The 22208-nt window shown below is 37.8% G+C and overlaps 1 protein-coding gene across 6 annotated transcripts in view; it reads left to right on the forward strand.

Annotated features, from left to right (window-relative positions):
* PPP6R3 (protein phosphatase 6 regulatory subunit 3) overlaps nucleotides 1–22208 on the forward strand; it is a 52389-nt gene that overhangs the window by 8917 nt on the left and 21264 nt on the right. For 5 of the 6 annotated variants that reach the window (XR_008483022.1, XM_054276354.1, XM_054276356.1 and 2 more), the window contains exons 2-11: nucleotides 12550–12782; nucleotides 13727–13913; nucleotides 14725–14862; nucleotides 15399–15464; nucleotides 16323–16435; nucleotides 16904–17017; nucleotides 17685–17814; nucleotides 18888–19040; nucleotides 20928–21077; nucleotides 21591–21655. Coding sequence is in view for 5 of the 6 variants with exons in the window: in XM_054276354.1 (XP_054132329.1) it covers nucleotides 12556–12782; nucleotides 13727–13913; nucleotides 14725–14862; nucleotides 15399–15464; nucleotides 16323–16435; nucleotides 16904–17017; nucleotides 17685–17814; nucleotides 18888–19040; nucleotides 20928–21077; nucleotides 21591–21655 (1343 nt within the window). In the remaining variant the exon portion in view is untranslated. Of the gene's footprint in view, nucleotides 1–4808; nucleotides 4910–12549; nucleotides 12783–13726; nucleotides 13914–14724; nucleotides 14863–15398; nucleotides 15465–16322; nucleotides 16436–16903; nucleotides 17018–17684; nucleotides 17815–18887; nucleotides 19041–20927; nucleotides 21078–21590; nucleotides 21656–22208 lie in introns of those variants that run through there. The other variant, XM_054276355.1, reaches the window with a different exon arrangement.

Genomic DNA, 22208 nt, shown 5'->3' on the forward strand with positions numbered 1-22208 from the left:
CTTAGTATGAGGAAAACCAGGGAATTACTCTTGCCCATAGCATTTAACTAGTGCAGTTCATGTAACTTACCATGAAAATGCAGGTTACCTGAACAGCAGGTCCCAGAAATCTTGAATGAAAGTGAAGAATTAAGCAAGAAGTTACAAATTGCTTTGGATTTAATTTTGAAGTTGCTGTCTTCATGTGAGAGTTCACTCCAGTTGTGGCAGCAGCTGTAGCTGGCTGGAGCTTCAGGGGATAAAACATTGATGTGCTCCTAGAAGCTGCTGACTTCCATTTCTGGACTGCAAATGGTCTTTAAGTATTCTTTTTAACAGGACTGGGATTTTGCATGAAAAAAATAAAGCAAATAATAGATGTGAATGCACTGTTGATACAGAAAGAACACTGGCGTCCTGGTTAGAAGTTGCTGAAGTAGCTTTCTTTTACCTCCATGTATTTTTCATGTGCCTCAAAATCAGATTTATGTCCAACTTTCAAGGTCTAATCCACAAGGGGAATAGGAGGATGAACTTGAAAAAAAAATCCAAACTCATGCTGTCTTTGAACTAATACAGTGAATAAAATAAAACACATGCTTATAAAAGAAACCTCTGGTAAAATTCATGCCTTTCAACTTAAGGCTGTGTCCTTAAGTTACAGTAGTTGTTTCTAAAATGTTTAAACAAAAAAGTTTACTGTTAAAGCAGTGAGTCAGTGTTACTGGGTTTTTGCATTTCCAGAGTAGCAGTACAGGAATTCAGGACTCATTTACACTTGCACATTATCAACTGGTTGAGACAACAGTAGAACTGATGCTGAATTGTCCAAATTCAGCATCACCCATCTTATTTATTGGATTCAGGAGAGCTTTTACTCTGTCATCCTGAGCAGACTTGAGGTGATATAATATAGGGCAAAGATGGAAGAGTCAGATCCTGTTTGCACTGTCCCTAGTGGTGTGTTCCCTCTTCCTTGGCTGCACTGGCCCTGGTGATTGGTAGACATTTTGAGTTGTTCCATCCCATGGACATGGCAGAAAAACTCTTCTCCCTTCTTATTCCTGCACTGGCCAATTTTGGAGTAGGGTTTTTCATTTGGGAATGTCTTGGCAGCGGTTTCATCACTGTTGGGGAGCCAACAGAGGGTGACTGCACAGCAAGGGGTAGAACAAAGCTGCTTTGCATAAGCTCTTTTAGTATCCTGAAGCCCTCCTTTGAGACACCATGAGGAATTTCAGTCCTTATCCTCATTCTGAGTGTGGATGGTGACGTTTCAGCATAGAAATGTATCCTCTAAGCAAGGTGTTAGGAACTGATAGCCAAAGCATTCAAAGTTTAAGCTCTGACCTAAGTGAGATGCTTAGTAGTGTTTAAAAATTGCCCTAGTTGTCATGAAGATTTTTCTATAAACTTCATTAGTTCATAGATGAGACTAGTTCAGATGCACCTTTGTCTTGGCCCTTCAGCTCTCACCTCTACCGAATTGATGGTTGTGGACAACACTTTCATTTCAAGTTTCTTTGAGAACCGTGTGTCCAAGGGGTTACTTAAAAGCTTTTGGGAAGAGATGTTCCTGATTGTGTGGTAACACATGAGTGTTGTAAGGAGGAGTGCACATTACTTTGATTTTTCTCACCTGACATCTGGAGAGGTGTGGTAGGGAGCAGTGCTGAGTCTTCAGTTACAATTTCACAGCGCTCTGCTGGGATGTTACATTAAACACTTTTGTGTGGCTGGCCTGTAATTTCACTGGGGGATCTTTCTGGGTCAGTAAGCCAGTGGAAGAAGGGAAAAGATTCTGCTGTTTTGTGCTTCATCTGCTTTTCACATGTGTTGGATAAAAGTTCTTGGACATTTTTTGGCCTAGAGAGGTGATAGAGCTAAACCATCCTGTGTCCTGTGCTTCCCTTTATTAATTGTAGTCCAGGCCCTTACATTTGCGAAGAGGTGCTGGTGTTCTGCTAGTGGTTTTGTCAAGCTTATGTAACAACTTTATTTCAGATATATGAAGTTATATAAGTTAATGCATGCAGAGCAGCACTATTCAGGAGCTTGCAGTTCTTGCACTTTTTTACCAGGATGCACAAATGTTACATTGGTTCCTATTAATAGAGACACTTGTTTCATTTCAGCCTTTGGGCCAATAGAGGTGCATGGGAACAGTTTTAGAAACAGACATGGCCCAGTTCATGCAGCATTAATAAAATTAGTTTAGTCATCTTCATGGCAACTGGTCACATAGTGGTTAACTTCTCTTATCTAAAAATGTGTGAATAAAGTTAGGCACTACTTAAAACAGAATTTTCCATGCTATTGCATTTCCTGTGAAGATGGATCCTACCCTGAGTAGTTGTGCCTTATTTTATTTTCTGGATATATCACGTGAAACATGAACATGGGTGTGGTCCTGGTTGTGATGAGTTCTCATAGTTCTGTGTTTGAATGTAATCCATCTGTACACATGCCAATAACTCCATCCTGCCTTTGCGTGTTACCTCAGGTCTAAGGTTTTAACCTTCCATCATTGGATACTTCTTCATGACAGAGCTGTATTAACTTGGCTGAACTATTGCTGAATGTAAGCCAGCTGGATGTAGGAAAGTCAAATTTAAATAAACTTGATCTTCATCCAGTCAAGGGATTCTTTTTTAAAATTGTTTTTGAAAGAACTCCTGCGGGTTTTTGGGGGTGGGGGTTTGTCCCTTTTTTCATAATGCAGTGTCTAATCTGTCCTGCAGAGAGGAACAGTCTGAGGTAATAAACCATATGTACCAGGAAGTGTAAGTCAGTCTTTAGACCAACCTCTACACTCCTGTAGATTCTGAGGTGGACTGAAAAAGTCCTCATGGACCAGAGCAGGGTTCTGCTGGCACACCCTTTACAGGGTATGCTATAATACACACACTCCAAGTGTCTTGCTATTTTTGATCACACTGGTGTCTCTAATTTACTATGTAATCCTACTGCATTGAATTCAGAATCCAAGGGTATTTAGACACTGAAGTCTTCAAACAGAAAGCAGAGGAGAGAAATAACAAAGGTGTCCTTGTAAGGGGAGTAATAATAGTGGTTTTCATTTGGATAGTGCCACTAGCAATTGAAATCTGTGGATCTTAAGAATGTGAAACTCTTCTGATAGTGCACTAAGCTAAGCAGGCTTCTTACTTTGTTTCCACATAACTGAAGTGATGTTCTCTCCCTTTTTGGAGCTCTGTTTTGGAACATAGGTGCACTTTTGAAATGCAGAAGCAATAATCTAGAAAACTTCAGTGAAGTAAACTGAGTCCAGAAAATTTGTTTACTTTTTCTGCTCCAGTTCATCACTTGACTCACAGGGTATTGGCAAGTCTGTCAGGCATGGAGACCTGAAGGTCTGCAGGTGAAAAAATGCATTTAAGAGACCTATAAGAGAATTATGGTCAGTGTATTACACTGAGCTTCAGTTCAAGTGTATGTTGGTTGCTAAAATAACCTGGGAAATAATTTTAAGGTACTTTCCAACCCAAGGTATTCTTTGAATCTGTGACCTTTAGGGTGACACAGGCCATCTGTTGAATCACCTGCAAAGATCAAAAGCCAACTTTGGCCACACAGCTCCTTATCTTTAACATGGAAGGTGTAAAATTAAATCATTCTTCTCTTTGGCAGAATACTTGAAATGCTATTGAGGTGAATAGTTTGGGTTTTTTAGCTGAAGATGCCAAATACTGGGTAGTCACTGACATGAGTTAATAAACATGCCACTAATTTTGCTACCCTTCTTAGTTGCTAGTACTTTATTTTCCATAAACACTATTACCCCTGTTCCCAGAAGAAACCAAAGTATTTCAGTGTTGCTTGAAACCTGTGTTAAAAAGCAAAATCAAAAAGCACCTCAAAGTGCTGGGAGGTGAATTTTTGTTTTAGAAATTCTTTCTGTAACTACTACAGACAGCTAATTGGGAAGAAAAATCAGTTTGCAGGGTACTTTTTTTTGCCTGGGTAGTGTTGACCAGAGCACGGACAGGTAAGTGTCAGTCTGAAGCCTGTTAAGGGTACCTAATAGGGCTCATTAATTCTTCCAGTGTAAAGCAAAGTAATATTAAACTATCAAAAGTGAGATTTTCATAATGGTGACTGAATGCTGTCTTAATTCAGGTTGTTACTTTGGAAGCCTGGACGTGGTCTGTGTTGGTTTTTTTTTGAAGATGGCCTGTTTTCAGATGGAAACTAGCTGAATTCTTTATAGTCTTGTGCCAACATAACTGGCATTCTTAATGCTTCTTAGTTTATTTCTGTGCAGGTTTGTGCATAAATGACATTAATATAAGGAAATAGTTATGAAGGCAGGAAAAAACCTGCTGCAGAAAGCTCTAGTAATGGGAATTTCAGATCTTCCAGATCTGATGTTACTTTATGGGAAATTGCTAATAGGTTTTTTTTAAGTCTGGAATTGTGTTAGATTTCAGTGAATTGCAGATGATAAAGTTTCATTTCAGTGAGAGAAAGTTTCTTCCTTTGACTCTCAAAAATGGAGGGAAATGTTAAAATTGGTTTAAAAGTAAATAGGTATTTCAGATGACATGCTGCTTTTCATTTTATTTTCAGTGTATGTTCTGTTGAACTGACACTTTTCTTCCTAGCAAGTTGTTTCTTTCCTCTGTTCATGTGTTATATTTGTTGCAAAACAGTCCTTAGTATTTATGCAGTTGTCAAGCTATTGAATAGAACCTATTAACAATATTAAATTATACAATTTTTTTTTTGTCGTTGTAGGAAGAAATCTGCTTCATCTAATTCAATGCTAATTCAGTCCTGCTAATCTGCTAGTACTGTAGATTGAAAGATTTTTTTGCTGTTGCCAGGATACCCTGTAATGGGCAAGAAGTCTGAGAGAATACAAAACGTTCTGATTTTTTAACTTTTAAAAACTTTTGTGTTTTAACAGGTAAGAAACTATTAAACTTCACATACAGCAGTAGATTTAGCTTCTGCATCTATAAAGCCTTATCCTAAAGCATTCTGAAACCACTTAAATTTTAAGGTTTTCATATCCTTGATGTCCACTAAAATCACCTGATTTTATAGGTTCACATTTATCACTTTCTAAGCTGCAGTTCCTTCTTCAGTTCAGGCTTTGTGGCCATGCCTTCCCTTTTCTTGCAGCTTTTTTCTGACTACTTTCTAGCTGGCTGATTCTAACTTTGTCTTTTAACCTACCCTGCTCTTGCACTGTCTTTTTTTCACCCTGCTTTGGGGGAGAAATCAATCAGGGGTGTTCCAGACACACAGTTGTGAATATTCTGTTTGTTTTACCGTGTTTTGCTTTTGTGCCAGGAAGTGTGTCTGCTGCCCAACCTTTTTGAAAGAGTTTCAAAGCAAATGTGTTCATGAATTGACATACAGTAGGTATGAGTGATGCTTATAGATTGTTATGCTGAAGTAATACTGTCTTCTGCAACTGAATTTTTTGGTACTAAACTTCATGTTTCAGCGCAAAAGTGTCTTCTGGGTAGTTATGCATTGTTGAGCTAGCACTTTATATTTTATGGAATCATGTGCATTTCTTAGTGCAATAATATCTTTATTTTCATTTTGAAGCTAATGGGAAGAATTTGGAATAGGAAAAATTTAACTGAATTTTGTGACCAGTGGATATTTTAAATTTGTAATTGGCAGTTGATGTGAAATGACTAGAAAAAGATTAATCTTCTCTACTTGGGCAGGGGAGATTAGTGTCTTAATTTGTAATTATTGCAGGTAATTAAGATCTTTATTAGCACTTGTGGTTTGAGATAGTGTAGGAATTGATGAGGATATAGTTGTTGCTTGGTATGAAATTGCTCCTGTAAATTCACTGCAGACTGTAGATTTCACCTGATTTTTGTACCTCTGTTGAACAGTTATGACCTCTTCAGTTTTGGGGGATTGGTGTCTTGGAGTAAACTTGAACCAGTTTGGATTTATTTACACACTTCATGTCAAAGCTATAGATTGTTGGGGCTTTCATTCACAAGGGGGGTGTATATGCACATGATATGTGTGTGTATATATATATGATTAATTAGATAAAAAATGATAGGATGACAGAGTAGTTAGGGTTGGAAGGAACCTCTGGAGATCATCTAGTTCAAGGCAGGGTCACCTAGAGCAGGTGGCACAGGAGCATAATCAGGTGGAGTTTGATTGTCTCCAGACCTCCCTGGGCAGCCTGTTCCAGTGCTCTGACACCCTCAGTGTAAAGAAGTTCTTCCTTGTGTGGAGGTGCAATTTCTTGTCATTTAGTTTGTGGCCATTGCTCCTTATCCTGTTGCTGGGCACCATGGAAAACAGTCCAGCACCATCATCTGGGCACCCAGCTTAGATATTTGTATGCAACAATGAGATGCCCTCTCAGTCTTTTCTTCTCTGGACCAAAGAGGCCCAGCTCCCACAGTCTCTGCTCATAAGTGATGCTCCAGACCTCAAGTCCATCATTGTGGCCTCTGCTGGACCCCTTTCCAGTAGCTCCTTTTCTTGCTTGAACCGTGGAGACTAAATTGGCCATAGCACTCCTCTCCAGATGTGGCCTCCCTAGGGCTGACTAGAGGGGCAGGATCAGCTCCCTCCACCTGCTGGCCACACTTCCCGATGCACCCTAGGATACCATTGTCCCTCCTGGCCTCAAGGGTACACTGCTGACTCATCCACACATGTTTTTATAGTTCTCATCTAGATAGGTGTGCAGCTGGGATTGATAAAGAAGGGAAAAAGTGATTTCACTTCACTTCTTAACTGTTCTGTAGCAATAGCAGGCTCCTCCTTCTCATGTCTGATGGGGGAGTGGAAGTCCCTGCTTAATAACTTGCCTCAGTAGGAGGTGGCACATTGTTCAGGAGCATGTTAGGAGATCACTGTCTTCATCCAGTTTTCTGGCATGTTTTTCTCACAGTCAGGGAGAGACTGCCACATGGCATCTCCTTCATTTCTCTCAGGAGGATGTAGTTACCTGTGAAGGTACAGTAGTAGTTAGTAGAGGAGCATACCTGCTGTGAATGAGTGTAGTGTCTGGCAGGAATCCTGTCACGACATCAGGAGGCTGCTGTGGCAGCAGTGTATGTGGCCAGCTGTGGCTGTCCTGGGAGCTGGGGAGGCTTAGGTAGACTGAGGTTGTCTTTTTGGGGATCACTCCCCTGTTCCTGCTGCTCCTTGGGCACAGGGACTGCCCCAGGCCTCCCCTCTTGTGTCCAAGCTCCAGCCTGCTCTCCATCCTGTGTCTGGGCTCCCCTGTATGGGACAGGGGCAGCAGCAAGGCCAGAGATCCCTGGTACCTCCCACTCTGCATCCCCTGTGCCCAGCAGTGGCTGAGGAGGGGGTGAAGCATCCAGAAATCTTGCTGTAAGGAATGAAGTGCAGCCAGCCTGCACGAATCTCCCAGCCTTCCACGAAGGAATTGTTGGTTGATTTTGTTTCATTTTTAGTATCTCTTCTCTTTTGTTACACTCAAGGACTAGGAAGGAGTGTGCATGGTATTAAAAGTATGTATTAAACTGTTGAGGTAGAGGTGTTTCTCTTTTCTCTTCTGTTTAATTCCTATTAATTTCAAACCATTTATTCATTCCTTCCTCCACAGAGTTTCTTTGAAACTTCACTAGCTTATAATAAAGTAATGAAGTATTTCTTTTTCACTAGGTCTCAGGTTTGTGACGTGAATAGGCTGTTCTGACACTGAAGAAACAGCTGTGTGTTACTTTGTATTCACTTAAAACTTGTATTCTATGTCAAATTGATCTTACGTTTTGTTTAAGAAATGTAGCAACTCTACCATGAAAGTTTATTACTGCTTTTATTTTTTTTTTTTTGTGATTGCTGGGTGTAATTGTAAAGTACTGTAATTAAATCCAGGGATTTTGAGCACCAACTTACATCTTTCTAGCTAATAGTACTCAGTGAACCTCACTGCTCTGATTGAAAAGAAATTTATTCCAAATAGGTTAGGACAGGCAGTTGTAGACAGCAAGTTTACAATGGGTGATGCTCTGCTGAGTACAACAGGCAGTTTAAAAAATAGAACTAGAGTGTCTTCTCTCATTTTTGTTCACTGGTTATTCTCTTCAGCTCTAATTTTTTTCAGAGGTGCATTCATGCTTAGTTTTGTTTTGAACAGATAGTTCACTTTCAGTGTCAAAATAAGCACTTTATAAAGGCTGGGACAGTGTCTTATTACTATCCATTGACTGGAGAAATGGACCCCCTCCCCTAAACTGGAACCTCACTGAACATGCCTAGATAGTAACTAGGTGAGGTTAATGTGAAGCTGGCAGAGGGGCATGCTTAGCGTTTGAAATAAATTTCTTAATATGTTTAAAGGTCTTAGAAGATAATATCCCAAAATTTTTCATGATAAAAGCTTAATAAATTATCTTCATTATTGCTTTATTCTTCCTTAAACTTACCTACCTATTTGGTTTTTAGGATCAAGGGATTCTTTGCATTGGAAATGCTTTTATCATTAAGAAGTGCAAGACCATTCTAAAATCAAGGGCTCCTTTGATGGTTGCTCTCCTTGCATCCAACAACTAGCTTGGCTTTTGCTAGTTGCTGCACAGAAATTATAAATTCTGTTTTGCTGAAGTAGGCTGCATCCCTTAAGATGTGTTTCAATTGTGGAAATGTTTGTTGTTGCAAAAGTAACTAATTTTCTTTTCCATTTGTGTACTTGAACTCTATAGTAAGAAAATACAGTAGTGCACAAAGAGAAGTGACAAATTCTGAGGTTTTTTTATAATTCAGTAATTGTTACAACTCTACATGTAGCATTTATCAGAATTTCACATACTACAGACTCTTCAGCTTGACACTGAGAGTTTCTCTAGCTTGAAAAATGAAACTGGGCATTGCAGTAAAATCTGTGAAATTCCTGCCTAACACTCTGTGTATATGCCTTTGACATCTATGTAGTTATCAGGTAAAGAGCTTTCAGCTGGCTACTGAAATCCTTCTGGTTTTACTTCTGCACTGGTCTAGATGCCCATGTCTGTTTGGAGCTGCCAATACTCACTTTTATATGGAAATCTGAGGAACTCAGTTGGAAGGAACTCAATGTAAAACACCCTTCTCATGTTTGTTTAACCTAAGTTTGATGCTTAAAAGTTCAACTCAAAGGAACAGCTTACTTTAGTTTTCTTATTTACTGAAAAGACTTCTGGATGCCTTCAAGACTTGTTAGTCTGTTTTGTAAAAGGTTCAGTTTAGGAGACATTGTCCAAAATTAAACTGTATGCTTCTCTGACTGGAATTCACATCTTACTCTGGCAACTTGAAAACACCAATGTGTCTGCTCAGGAAAGGTGTGTGACAGCTGCCATCACTTGAAGCTACAGAGAAACTTTGTGATACAACTGTTACCAACTTTTTTTGATGGAAATGCCACTTAAGCACTTAACCTCCAAAAAGAACCACTCATTAGTTACTGTTAAAAATACTTGTGTGGTTTTCTTTCCCTGTAACAGACAGAAGATTTAATTTTCCTTCTTGATCTGAAAAGATTGTTTCCAAGCATTATTTCTTCCATTTAGCACATAATTAAAGTGAGAATTTAAGTAACCTGTATGCCAGCAGTTGAAAGCAGGCTTTCTTTGCTTTGTTGGACTTTTTTCCTTTTCATATTTAAGTCAAGACTTTATTACATGGAATGCTATTCAACATTCATTCAGAGAAGAATCTGTTAACAATATTAATTAAGAAAACAAAGCAATATTTTTATGGATATTAGATGTTACTCAGAATCTTGAATTGTCGTAAGTTGAACTTGCTGATCAAGTTCATGTAAACTTTAGTAAGTACTGTTTAATGAACTGGATGTCAGTCTTGCTTACTGGAAGCTTTCAGATATTATAGAAAACTAACATGTTACAAAAGACAGTCAAATACATACAGCATCTTTACCAACTTTAACACATTTTGTCTTTCCACATGTGAGTTTTTAACATCGTCTTGGATTATTGTGCTTCTTGCAGTTTCTAATCTTGAGCATGTCTCGTATTTGGAAGTCTTTTCTATCTTGCATTAAGTCCGAATGTCTTTTTCTGCTCTGGCTGAAAGTGATGTGACATTGGTTACATCCCATTGATTACAACCCATTTGATCCATTGAGTTTTTTATAAATTTGCAGGTAGTGAAGTTTTGGAAGGAGCACACTTGTGAGTTTTGGACAGAAGGCCTAATGCCAGCTCTGTTAAAGGCACTGAAATTTGAAAAAGCGTGGTGATGATTCAGAATTAGTAGATTTTGGGAGGGAGGGTAGAACAGTAGGCTTTGAGAAAAATAGCAATCACATGTTTTGATTTTAAAACTTCCAATCAAAACTATGGTAGGCTGATTCTAGATTCCTGTCAGTAATAACACCTGAGAAAATTCTCTTCTCTTCAGGGTTCCTTGAGTTTCCTTTGGCGCAGTTTATGTTGTTTATTTTTCCTTATTTCAAAGGACCTGGGCTCCTGTTGAGAAGTGATGGAATAATCTGTGGCCGGCACCTGAGATATTGAGGGAGCAGCCCCTAAAGGAGCTTGCCTGGGAGACAGTTTGTGAAATAACGCAGTAACATGTTTGCAGTAGTACGCCTCTTTTTTTGTTATTGCTCTTTTCCATTGCTGAATTTCTCTTGAAATAACTGACTGAGAAATACACTGAAGCTATGAAATGAGCGTTAATCACCTCAGAGGTATTCACATCTCAAATTTGCATTGATAGTGGTTACTTATGAGCATGGTACTTTAATTGGGGCAAGGGGAGGGATTTGATCTACTTTCTAGAGGTTTAAAAATCCCAATCAAAAAATATCCTCTGGCTTTAATAATGCACTGTTTTCACTTCCGTACAGTAAGTTTGTGTGTAGCTTGCATTACCCACAAGCTAGTGTTTTCCACAACTGTATAAGTTGATTTAAGCTAATTTGTAAGATCAGGTGTGTTAAACCCTGCTTGAAAGTTTACTAATACTTCTAGTACAAAATAGGGCTTTTTCTGCTTCCTAATAATTTAATACTTGCATGGGATGTTAGATTAGTACCAGTACTGCAGTCAGATAAATCTGTACATTGTCTGATTGGTTTTGTTTGAATCCTATATCTTTATGAACAGAAAGCTATATCATCTAGGTCCAGTTATGAATGTTACAACTTCTGAAAAAAGGTCAAGCAGAGTAAGGTGATCAGTATGTAGTGGTTAAAGCAACAATTAAACCCTTCAGAGCAATTAAAACATCTCCATAATGAGTATAACAAGCTTTATAGTATTTAGACTGAATACTGAAAATCTTGCCAGTGGAAAGATTGTGCACACAAAAGTTTTGCTATATCCTTGAGGTTGTTTTTGTTTCCAAACTGCTCAATTACTAAATTTGATACAATGCTGTTCCAAGTAGCTGTAGTGTGCATGCTGAATCAATTTCAACTTGGAAGTAGGTGCTTAAATGCTGTCTCTTAGTAGCAAAAGAATTGGGTATTTCTATTCTATATTTATGGGGTGTTTTGAGTGTATGACAACAGCACAGTTAGATTATTGCCTTTAAGCTTGCTCCTGTATACAGCCTACAGTTTACAGAAGTGTCCTTGCCAAAGTAATACTGTTCACTGAAATTCCCTGCCTTAACTACATGTCCTCACAGCTGATATTGCTAATGCACAGCAGTAACTCAGTAACTAATATATTGATTTGATCTTTCACATTTGGAAAATACTTACTAAAAGAGCAAAAGGAGTCTCTTTCTTAAAGTGTGCTGCTCAAAACTACTGCTTTCAGTTGTAAGGAAAGGAAAGTGTTTCTTACTGTGTTCTAGTATCTCTTTTCAGTCCAATTAAAATCTGCATTCTTATAAACCCAGTTAATACTGAGTCAGAGGTCAAATGTCATGTAAAAGCCCTGTTTTCAGGGCTGGAGGGAAATGAAGTGTTTGTATGGATCTTAATGAGAAGTGAAAGCAAGAATTTAGTGGGTCTGTTGTAGACTGAAATACTCTTTTCTGATAGCACAGTTGTCTCAGTAGCAGCTGTTCAAAAGGTGGCTTAGAGAAACAGAATTAATATAGAGGTGCCAAAGCATTTTGTAGGAAAAGGTGAAGTTGTTCATTCTTATAGCGCTGTTACAGCCTCTTTGAGTGTTTCAGTGGCTGGGGCCATTGCCCTTGACATGTTTGTGTAACACACCTTGGCCTTTGATATTCTCCTCTGTCAAGTGTGTGGACGCAGGGACAATTAGTGTAGTGTTGAAATTAGCTCCTGCATTCTGAATCGTGCTTCCTGCAAGCTAAAATTCTTTTAATTCCTCTACCTTTATAGATGTTTTCTTCAGTGGTGGGGGTGGTATTTCAGTGCAGTTATTCTCTGTCCATTTCATCTTCACCCAGCTCAATTAATTGCTGAGCTAATAGTTCTGAATCTCTGACTCAATGCATAGATTAAAAGCAAGGAATGGGAAAAGCAAATTTCATACCTTTTTCTTTAATGCAAATTGGCATGTTCCTTTTATGGAAGTAAAACCCTGCCTGACTCTTACCTTTGGATGTTAGAATAATGGCTACTGCTGATATACTGCTGTTCTTCTTACCCAGACCAGCATGTTTTGGAAATTTGATCTCCATTCGTCATCGCACATAGATACACTTCTGGAGAGAGAAGATGTAACACTGAAGGAATTGATGGATGAAGAGGATGTTCTACAGGAGTGCAAGGCTCAGAATCGCAAACTTATAGAGTTTCTGCTGAAGTCAGAATGTTTGGAAGACTTAGTTTCATTTATTATTGAAGAGCCACCTCAAGACATGGATGAAAAAATTCGATATAAGTAGGAAAACTTTTGGTGTTGGGGGATATTTGGAAGGTGGAAAGAGGACTAAATAAATCTAGTTAATTTGCTAGTGTGAATCCCTGTGTGCTGGTGCATAGTACAGTATTGGTGTGTTTTAGATTAAGTATGTTTTCAAGAGGCTTCACAGAACTTCTAAGTAAATCATTCTAATATATGCATAGTTTTCTAATGGAAGCCTCTTACTCATAAATGCTTCCAAAACCGGTTCATGTCCAAAGGAGTTGCTAAAAAAACCCTTTTTGGGTAGTATAACTCTGTGGTTAGCTTTGTTTTGTTTATTTGTAAGATGTTTTGAAGATGCCTCTTAGAAGATTTGTGATAATCCTGGAACAATGTCCTTAGGGTCCCAGTGCTGATGTTTTCCTTTCCAGGGTATGGCCATGACTTCTTGCTTGCTGAGAAGGTTCATGCTCAAAATCCATCTAGCAATTTGTAGAAAAGCGCTTCTACTGCTTTTGGCCTATTTTAGTGTCTGTACAGAAAGGTGCTCTTTTTCTTAAAATAGTGTGTTAAAATAATGTGAAATAAGTTACACTGTTAGTTGCAGAACTTCGCCATTTCTGAAAAACCAAGTCTCCTGTAAATGTTTCTGGTAGAGTTGGAAATTAAAGCAATAAGAAGTCAGTACTTGGAAGAGATGGATTTAACAATAGATCTTGAAATGAAAGCTTGCTCTTTGCTTTTTCAGCTTCCCTACTGGTGTTCTATTGCTACTGAAGATTGAAGTAGTGCCCTTCTTAAATGAAAACAGATCTTATAGACTGAATGTGCAGTTCTGTTAGTTTGTGTTAGTTTGCTACTTTATTATAGACCAAGCCTGCTTGAAAATTTAGTCATATGCATTACCAGGTTCTGAATTCAGAGCTGCAGGTATGAGAGTTCCAAAGTATGAGTGATGGATAATTTTTTCTTTTCCCCAGATACCCAAACATATCATGTGAGCTGCTTACATCAGATGTCTCACAGATTAATGATAGGTTGGGAGAAGAAGAATCCTTACTCCTGAAACTGTACAGCTTCCTCTTAAATGAATCTCCTCTAAACCCTCTACTGGCCAGTTTCTTCAGCAAGGTGTTAAGTATTCTTATCAGCAGAAAACCAGAACAGGTAACTATTTGCAAACTCACCAGTTTTACAAGTGCTCTGATAAAGCTGTGGTACTCAGCAATTCTGCTTTAAGATACACAATTGAGGGATAGCAGCAGAGTCAAAAGGGGGCATTCAGGTTCCACCCTAGCTGAATACACCTTTTCATTATGCACATGATTAAAAAATACGCTTGGAAGAGTAGGATGTATTTGATTCAGATTTGCCTGAGCTATTTATGCAATCAGTGTGTGAGTGCCTACCTTTTGGCTTAGCTCAGTGTTTTACATGATCATATTTGCATTTATTGCTGTTAAAAGCAAAAGTAAATTACTTGAATCAGTGATAGTGATTCTGACTTGGTGTGAAGAATTATTTAGAACAAGGAGAGAAACATTTGAAGTCCTTGTTCAGAAGTGCTATTGTACTCACTGTATGTGGCTCAATACTGCAAACATCTGCAATGATGACTCTCAAACCTGAGGTATTGTTTGTTTTAAGAGTTTTGCTCGGTTGAGCTTTGCCCATTAAGCAGAGGTGAGACTGATGGATATCAAAAAGAAAGCCTGACTCTGCTTTGGATTATAAGTAGGTTATGGTCAGCAAGTTGGGTTTGAGAGGAGACCCAGGACATGCTGCATGTAGTATGGATCTGCCCTGTGCCTGGGTTTTGTTTTATCTTGTGTTGTACTGCAGGCTTTAAGTGACAGAAGTGTTTAAGAAGTTGTCCTCTCTTTTGTGAGTTTGATAGGAGAGTGAAGTGAAAAGTGATTGGTGTAATTTATCATGTAAAATATATGAAGCAAATATAAGCTTGCTTTTTCATTTCCAGATTGTAGATTTTTTAAAGAGGAAGCATGATTTTGTAGACCTCATTATTAAGCACATAGGGACCTCTGCTATCATGGACTTGTTGCTCAGGCTACTGACTTGCATAGAACCTCCACAGCCCCGGCAAGAAGTGCTAAATGTGAGTAAAATATCGCAGAACTTTTGTCTGACATGTGTGAACTCGAAGCTGGCTTAACTTCTCCTGGCTTTGCTAAGTTTATTTCTTGAATATGCTGAAACTAGATGTGTGGGGTTTTGTTTGTTTGTGTTTTTTGTTTGTTTGTTCTTGGTTTTGGGTGTTTTTTTGAGCTGCCAATATTTTTCCAGTAAAACCCCACTGCTGCTGGGGACAACTTAGAACCTGGGTGGCTGATCTGTTCCCCAGTCTTTGGTATCTAACTTACATCTGACAAATGCATTTTTAAAATTGTTTTATACCTTACCAAACACACTTTGGCATCAAAGTTTGTTGACATTAACCTAAGATTTTTTTTTCCTGTGACTAAGAAATGCTGATTTTACTTTTTCTTTTTTCTGAATTACTGTTAGTCCTTATTTAGAAGTATTGACATTATGACTTGTGGCAGATGTCCAAGGCTACTTTCAATTTCATGAGTTCATTTAATTAATTCACTTGGGAAAAATTCTTATTAACATCCACAAACATTTTTGCAGTGGCTGAATGAGGAGAGAATTATCCAACGGCTTGTGGAAATCGTACACCCATCTCAAGATGAAGATGTAAGTACTGCTCTTGCCTTAGACAGAGGCAAGACAGAGTTAGAGAATAAAGTGGGTGTTTATTAAAGGCCTTTCACAGATACACCTTGGGCAGTGCAGGAGCCTCACAGAGGCTACACCCAAGGTGGACAGGAGTTTTCTCAGACAGATGTAAGTTTGGTCTATTTGCATATCAGAGGTCAATTGTCCAATTATAGCTTCAGGTAATGAAATCCCATTGCTCTGATTTGCTTCTCCCCCCAGTTCATTTTTGTTTATACTTTTCAGGCCTGAGGCTGTGATGGTAGCCCTGGTTCTCAGACCTGGAAGGATTTTGTCTGACCAAACTGTGAAGAGAACTTACTAACACTCTATATGAAGTTCAGTTATACACTAATGCAGTACAGGATCTGAAAAATATAAAAGCTAAAATTTAGGCATCACTGGCACCCCCCTGGGTCTCTCTGTTCAGCTGTATGACATGCTGTTAGAACTTTTAGTTTTACTGTTTTCTGCATGCTTTTTTCTGTAAGCTGATTTCTGTATTAAGTGTGGTTATTTGAGGAAGGTTATGTGGTTTTGTCCACCTCCCTGCCCCCTTTTTGAGATCCATATCAAAGCCTTAGGCATACTTGAAGTTGTTGGAAGATTCAGCTCTCATGTTTTGCCACCTTAATGTTGGAAATAGATTCTTGCCTCATGCTTCAAGATTTTTTTTTTGTTTTGTTAAGGGTCAATTAGGACATAAAGCTAACTGCCTGAATGTTTTATGGGTAGGGGAGCTCTTGTTAGTGTTGAAATTTTCACCTTTTTAAACTGAAGAATTAGAGTCCAGCATGTTATTATTCTTGTAGTTCAAAGTGCTGTTTTCTGTTTCAGAGGCATTCAAATGCATCACAGTCACTCTGTGAAATTATTCGTCTAAGCAGAGACCAGATGCTACAAGTACAGAACAGTTCAGAACCAGATCCACTGCTTGCAAGTTTAGAGAAGTAAGTTGGTTTGAATTTTTGATTTTATTCTCACTTTGTAAGAAACTACTTTTTAACTTTTGACCTTGAAAGCCTTCAGAAATGGCAAGCTCTTTTCAGGTTAATTTTCTTGGCTACCTGTCTTTTGTTTGTCTAATGAAAAATAACTTGGCAAGTGAGCAGAGGACACCTGGAGGATTTTCTAGTGGGGAGTGTAGAAGAGAAGTTGTCTCATTAAATTATTTTCTATGCTGCCCAATTGAATGGTATCTTATGTGTGGAGGTCAGCTTGATACTGTGCAGACTAAATATGGGAAACTTCAGCTTTGTTCTGTTGCTTGTTTTAAGTTAATCTAACTTTATGTTTCTGCCAGAAAAGATTCTCCTGTATTTAGTTTTCCCTTTTTTAATGTGGGCAAGTGGGAGTTATTTCTGCTAACAACTGTATCCTGAAGTGGTTTCATTTGTTACCAATGCTTTTCTTTTCAGACAAGAAATCATAGAGCAGCTCCTGTCTAATATTTTTCATAAAGAAAAAAATGAATCTGCAATTGTCAGTGCAATCCAAATCCTATTGACCTTACTTGAGACAAGACGACAGACGTAAGTGTTATTATTTCACTTGCTTTATGCCTGCAGTAGCAAATGCCTTCCTTGTGCTTGTGACCAAACCACTTCTGTGACCTGTTGTAGCTGAAGGAGTAAAAATGCAAATCAGGTGATTGGTTGGCATTACTACACTTTCACCAAATGACTGCTCTTTCTGCAGCTTTTTCTACTGTGAGTACCAATAGACAGATCAGATTAAATACATTTCATCACTTGATTTCTGGGTACAGGGAATAGAATAAATAGATGTAGTGCAGTGACAGAATATTGACTTTTCAAAAGTTACTTGTAGTATTTTTGCAACTTAATTTGGAGAAAACTGCTGAACAGATCTCTCTGGTACATTCAACTTAACGTTGTTTCACATAGACAAATGTGCTTTATCTGCTTCAATAAAACAAATTAAAATGTATTTTTTAATCTCAAAACTATTTTGGGGATTTCAAGCACAATAAACCTAGAAATGCCAGGGCTAGTGTTTGAGAAAATCTCTTGTTCAACCATTATGTCACACTTAATTTTTATGTGTGTGTAACCCTAGGTTTTTACATTTTTTACATCTTTGTTATTTTCACATTCTTTCAGAACTGTTACATATCTCAGAGATGTTTTACAACTAGTTTTGGTACTAATTATCAAATTTTGCTTATGTGCATTTTAGATTTGAAGGTCATATAGAGATCTGTCCTCCAGGCATGAGCAATTCCACATATTCTGTCAACAAAAGTGTTTTAGAAGCCATAAAAGCACGACTTTCATCCTTCCATGAGCTCCTACTTGAGCCTCCAAAAGTAAGTGAAATCTTGTGTTAACAAATTAATTGAAGCAAAACTTAACCACATGTCTGTTTTAGGCAGATTATAATAAACAAAACCCAGTCTGACGACTTTCAGGCAAGCACCCAGCCTACTTTCTAGCCTGTTGTGAGCTTTGGCTCAGGCCAGCAGTAATAATGAACAGCAATGCTTTGTGCTTTTCCAGCACAAACTTGGTTTAATTAGCAAAATAACCTTGAAGCAGGGTTTCTTCCTAAAAGCAACAAAAAGAGATTTGCTGTATATTTTGTACTTGAAAATCCAGTCTGGATAGGAAATATGGACTATAGATGCTGCAGTTGTTTGGAGCTTTGGAATGGCTCACATTAGGCTCATGCAATTCTCTTGACTTTCCCAGGACCCAAGTAGATGAGATCCATGTCATATCTCTGCACCCTAGGCATGTTAAATTCCTTGGGCTTTTTAACTGATTTAAGCAATTTAACTCTGTCATGCTCTTGCCAAAGATAAAAAGAATGTATAAATACGGGGTTTACCTGTGATCCATTTGTATTTTCTACTTACATTTTCACTAGCAGAATTTCAGTTGGAGCACTGCACCCTGAACTGGGTGCTGCAGATTTTAACAGAGAACTGAACGTGAAATTGTTTTTAAATATATGAAGGTAGGGTTGCTGAGGCATTATAATGTATTTATACTGTCCACCTAGCTGTTCTGTGCACATTGTAGTAATGCAGAATTTAGCTAGACTGAGTGAGAATTATTTCTAGGGAACTATCTTGTAATTCCTGTCAAGGATGAGTAGGCTTCATCTACTTTGAGATCCTGTCTGTAGTTAGCAATCACTTTTTTACTGAGTTGTAGCTTTCATGTGACTGGTTTTAGTGTTTCCTGTCTGTGGAATTAAAATAAGCTACAGTATTTGGAATTAAAAATAGGGGATTTTTGCAGGATGAAGGTAAGACAGTTGCTTAAGGACTAAATGTATCTATTTTTAAGCACTACCCAGCTATTGTATGTAGAAATGATAAGCTGAATTTTGAGAAGGTCTTTTAAGGGATTTATGTATTAAACTTTTTTTTTTCAGAAAAGTGTCATGAAGACAACCTGGGGTGTACTGGATCCACCTGTAGGAAACACACGTTTAAATGTGATTAGATTAATATCTAGCCTTTTACAGACAAATACAAGCAGTGTGAATCAGGAGCTTATAGAACTTAACAGCATAGGAGTCATACTGGTAAGAACTTTATGCTGTCTTCATTTTTATGGATTGCTGTTAAGATCTTGTTTGCTTTTTCTGACTCTGCAGATAATTTTCCAGTCTAACTTATTTTCCAGCCTAACTTTTCAGCACCTTTGTATTGTGGTGTCTATTGCTTGGTTTAAGAACTTTTAATACTGGATTTTACTGTTAATCTGTCTGAATCAAGTGTGTCCTTCTGACCACTTTAATGATTCTTACTTGCTGCACCTTCATAAATACATGAAGTGTTTTTCTTAATAAGCTTATTTTCAACTGGATGTTCTTGAGTTTTCAGCCATGTTCAAGGCTTCATTTCTATTTTCATTTTTTCCCTAAGTTGTTCCCTAAAGGCCCCTTTTTCTCACTTAATATATATTATGAAATGGTATCTCAGCAGTGTCCTGTAAAGGAACAGTTATGCTTGGTTGCTTGGTAGCTTGTACTCCTTCAGACTTCAAAGCAAGGTGGTGTACAGCAAACTCAGTTACCTAACTCATTGCTCTTTGCTGATGTAAACATGTACTTTGAGTACTTCCTACCTCATACTTCCACTGTAGCAGATGTATTCTTTGTGTTTCAGTTCACCCAAGAAATCCAAATATTGGTTGATTAAAAAATAACTTGAAATAACGTGGAACTTAAGCTAGTTACTGAATAACAGTATGTAAACTTCTCAGTTGGCAGTTGCAAGCCTAAAGTGTAAATACCTTCTCTTCCCTGCTTTTAGTCCAAAACCCCTTTTTCCTGTGACTGATTATTATAGTGTGATTCAAATGTTTCCATCTCAAATTTTCTTCACAGTTGGGTTTGCAGACAGGTACTAACTTTTATACAAGTAGCTGACTTCACTGTAGCTGCAGTTTTTCCTAGATCCATTGTCTAAGAGAGCATACACACTATGAATGCTTGCATGTTCTTGTAAATAGATTATTTTGTGAACTGTATTCAGAGAGGTTTGAACACTTTCCTGTTGCAGGTTTTACAGAAGGAAAAAGGTAATTGTAGCCATGGAAACCTCAGTGCTTCATGCCGTTTGCTGAAACAGCACGTGTTTCACTGGGCAGACTTGACTTAAGAAAAGTTATGGGTGAATGTCGTTAGGACTGAAGAGAGATTGAAGACCTTTAGCTGTACTTTGAATGAGACTAAAATTGTTCAATACTGTTCCAATCACTGCACATATTTCCAGAACTCACTGCATTTTACCAGTGACACCAATCATTTGAATTTTGCAGTGAGTAGCCAAAATAGCTAGGTTTGACAAAAATCTTACTTGTGTTTAAGAGAAAAAAATGTGGAGAAACAGGAACTTGACTAAATGGATGCTGTTTATTACAGCCTTAGTATTTGTCTTGTACTTTGCCAATAATCTTAAACTGTTTCTAGATTACCTGAGATGGTGGATGATGGGTTTGAAACAGGTAGATACAATTTCATAAGGAATCTCACTGAAGTGAGGAGCACATTTATAAAAGAGTATTATACATACTAAGAAGTTAAGTGAACTCAGAAAAGTCAAGGACTTCTAAGGTCATAAAGAACATTTCTGGGCTGCAGCTGGGAGAAGGAATGTAAGTAGGGAGCATTATTTCTCCCTGTCTTCATAGTCTGAAAGTGCATTACTTGTGACTTATGACATAAATTCAGTTAGTTGCATTCTTGTTCTGATCCAGTGTAGTACTCCTTGGATTCAGAAAATAGCAAGCACAGAAGTTACTGGTTTTGTAGGTCACAAACTTTTTCTTGTGCAGTAATACGTAGTGTAAAATGTAAAAGATTTCTTCCAGTGTAGACATTAAAGTGATTAGATAGGTGAGACTGTTGGTTATGTTTAATGAAAAGGACTTGGTTTGTGTAAACCTTGGTGAATTTGTTTTTCAGGACATGTTTTTTAAGTATACGTGGAATAACTTTTTGCATACTCAAGTAGAAATCTGTATTGCATTGATTCTTGCGAGTCCTCTTGAAAACACGGAAAATGGCACAATTACAGATCAGGATTCCAGTGGAGACAATCTCTTACTGAAGCATGTAAGTTGTGTTTTACAAGTCTGAATTTTCCTGTTTTCATGCAGTTAATTTTTTCATAAAATGCACCCCTTTCTACTTAATGTATAGAATGAAAAAAAGTCTTTCTGGTTTTACTTAAAATGTTAGTTCAGTTACTTAAAATGTTAGCTCAGTGTGTTAAACCTGAAACTGCCCATAGAGAAGTTTTGGGGTTTTTTTGCTGCAAAGTGAGCATGGTGAAGAGCTGGAAGTATTCATTTTCTCTGAAGTTCTTCCTATTTTAAGGCTTAAAATCGCTATTTCAGTAGCTTTATGCTGCTACCACAACTCAGCACATAGAAAGAGGTGTAGAATTAATACAGGTTTAGCTTTTAGATTTCAGGCTAAGATCTGACTGCTGGAGTTTCAACCCTTTAATGAAAGTATGTATCCTGAACGTGAAATTAATAGTCTTGCAGACTTTAGTATCAACTGTAAAATGCATAAATAGTGTTACATTTTGCTGCTGCTAAGCATATTTTGCTTTTTTGACAGCTCTTCCTTAAGTGCCAATTAATAGAAAGAATACTTGAAGCATGGGAGATGAATGAGAAGAAACAGTGAGTAATTAGTTCCCTCATTTCCTGCAATTGTCTAAATAAGACTTGAGTTGTGAAATGAACTTATAACCAATTCAGAAGTGATCTAGCCAGTTCTAAAATCACTTATATGTTAATATTTGAGTTAAAGCTTTCTCTTGTACTTTTTGGTAGCATTCTAATTCTTTTTCCTGTGGCCATTTGGGAGCACAAGAGTTGTCATTCTTGCCATGTATAAGATATTGCTATGATCTTTAAAGTTTACCCATGTTCAAGTAAAAAAATAAACATGCTGTAAGTTTTGAGGGGATAGGAGATACTTACCCCCCAGTAAGCAGTTGGGAATTACTTGTGAACACATCAAAGCATATCACATACTGGGGAGCATCAGACTCCTAAATAGTAAAAGTGAATTCCTCAGCAATAGAATACCTTCTAAAATTATGTATTTGAAAGGATGTAAGCTTCAAGCAACTAATATAGTATATTAGAAACTGGTTTTGTAGCAGGAGAAAAAATTCCTCAGTTGTCACCTTAGGTGGTGAAATGTTCTCATGAAGGCCAAATAATTTTA

The sequence above is a fragment of the Melozone crissalis genome, unplaced genomic scaffold (assembly GCF_028551555.1).
Source record: "Melozone crissalis strain CALT ecotype California unplaced genomic scaffold, PUWL_Pcris_2 ptg000018l_1, whole genome shotgun sequence".
In the NCBI taxonomy this organism is placed as follows: domain Eukaryota; kingdom Metazoa; phylum Chordata; class Aves; order Passeriformes; family Passerellidae; genus Melozone; species Melozone crissalis.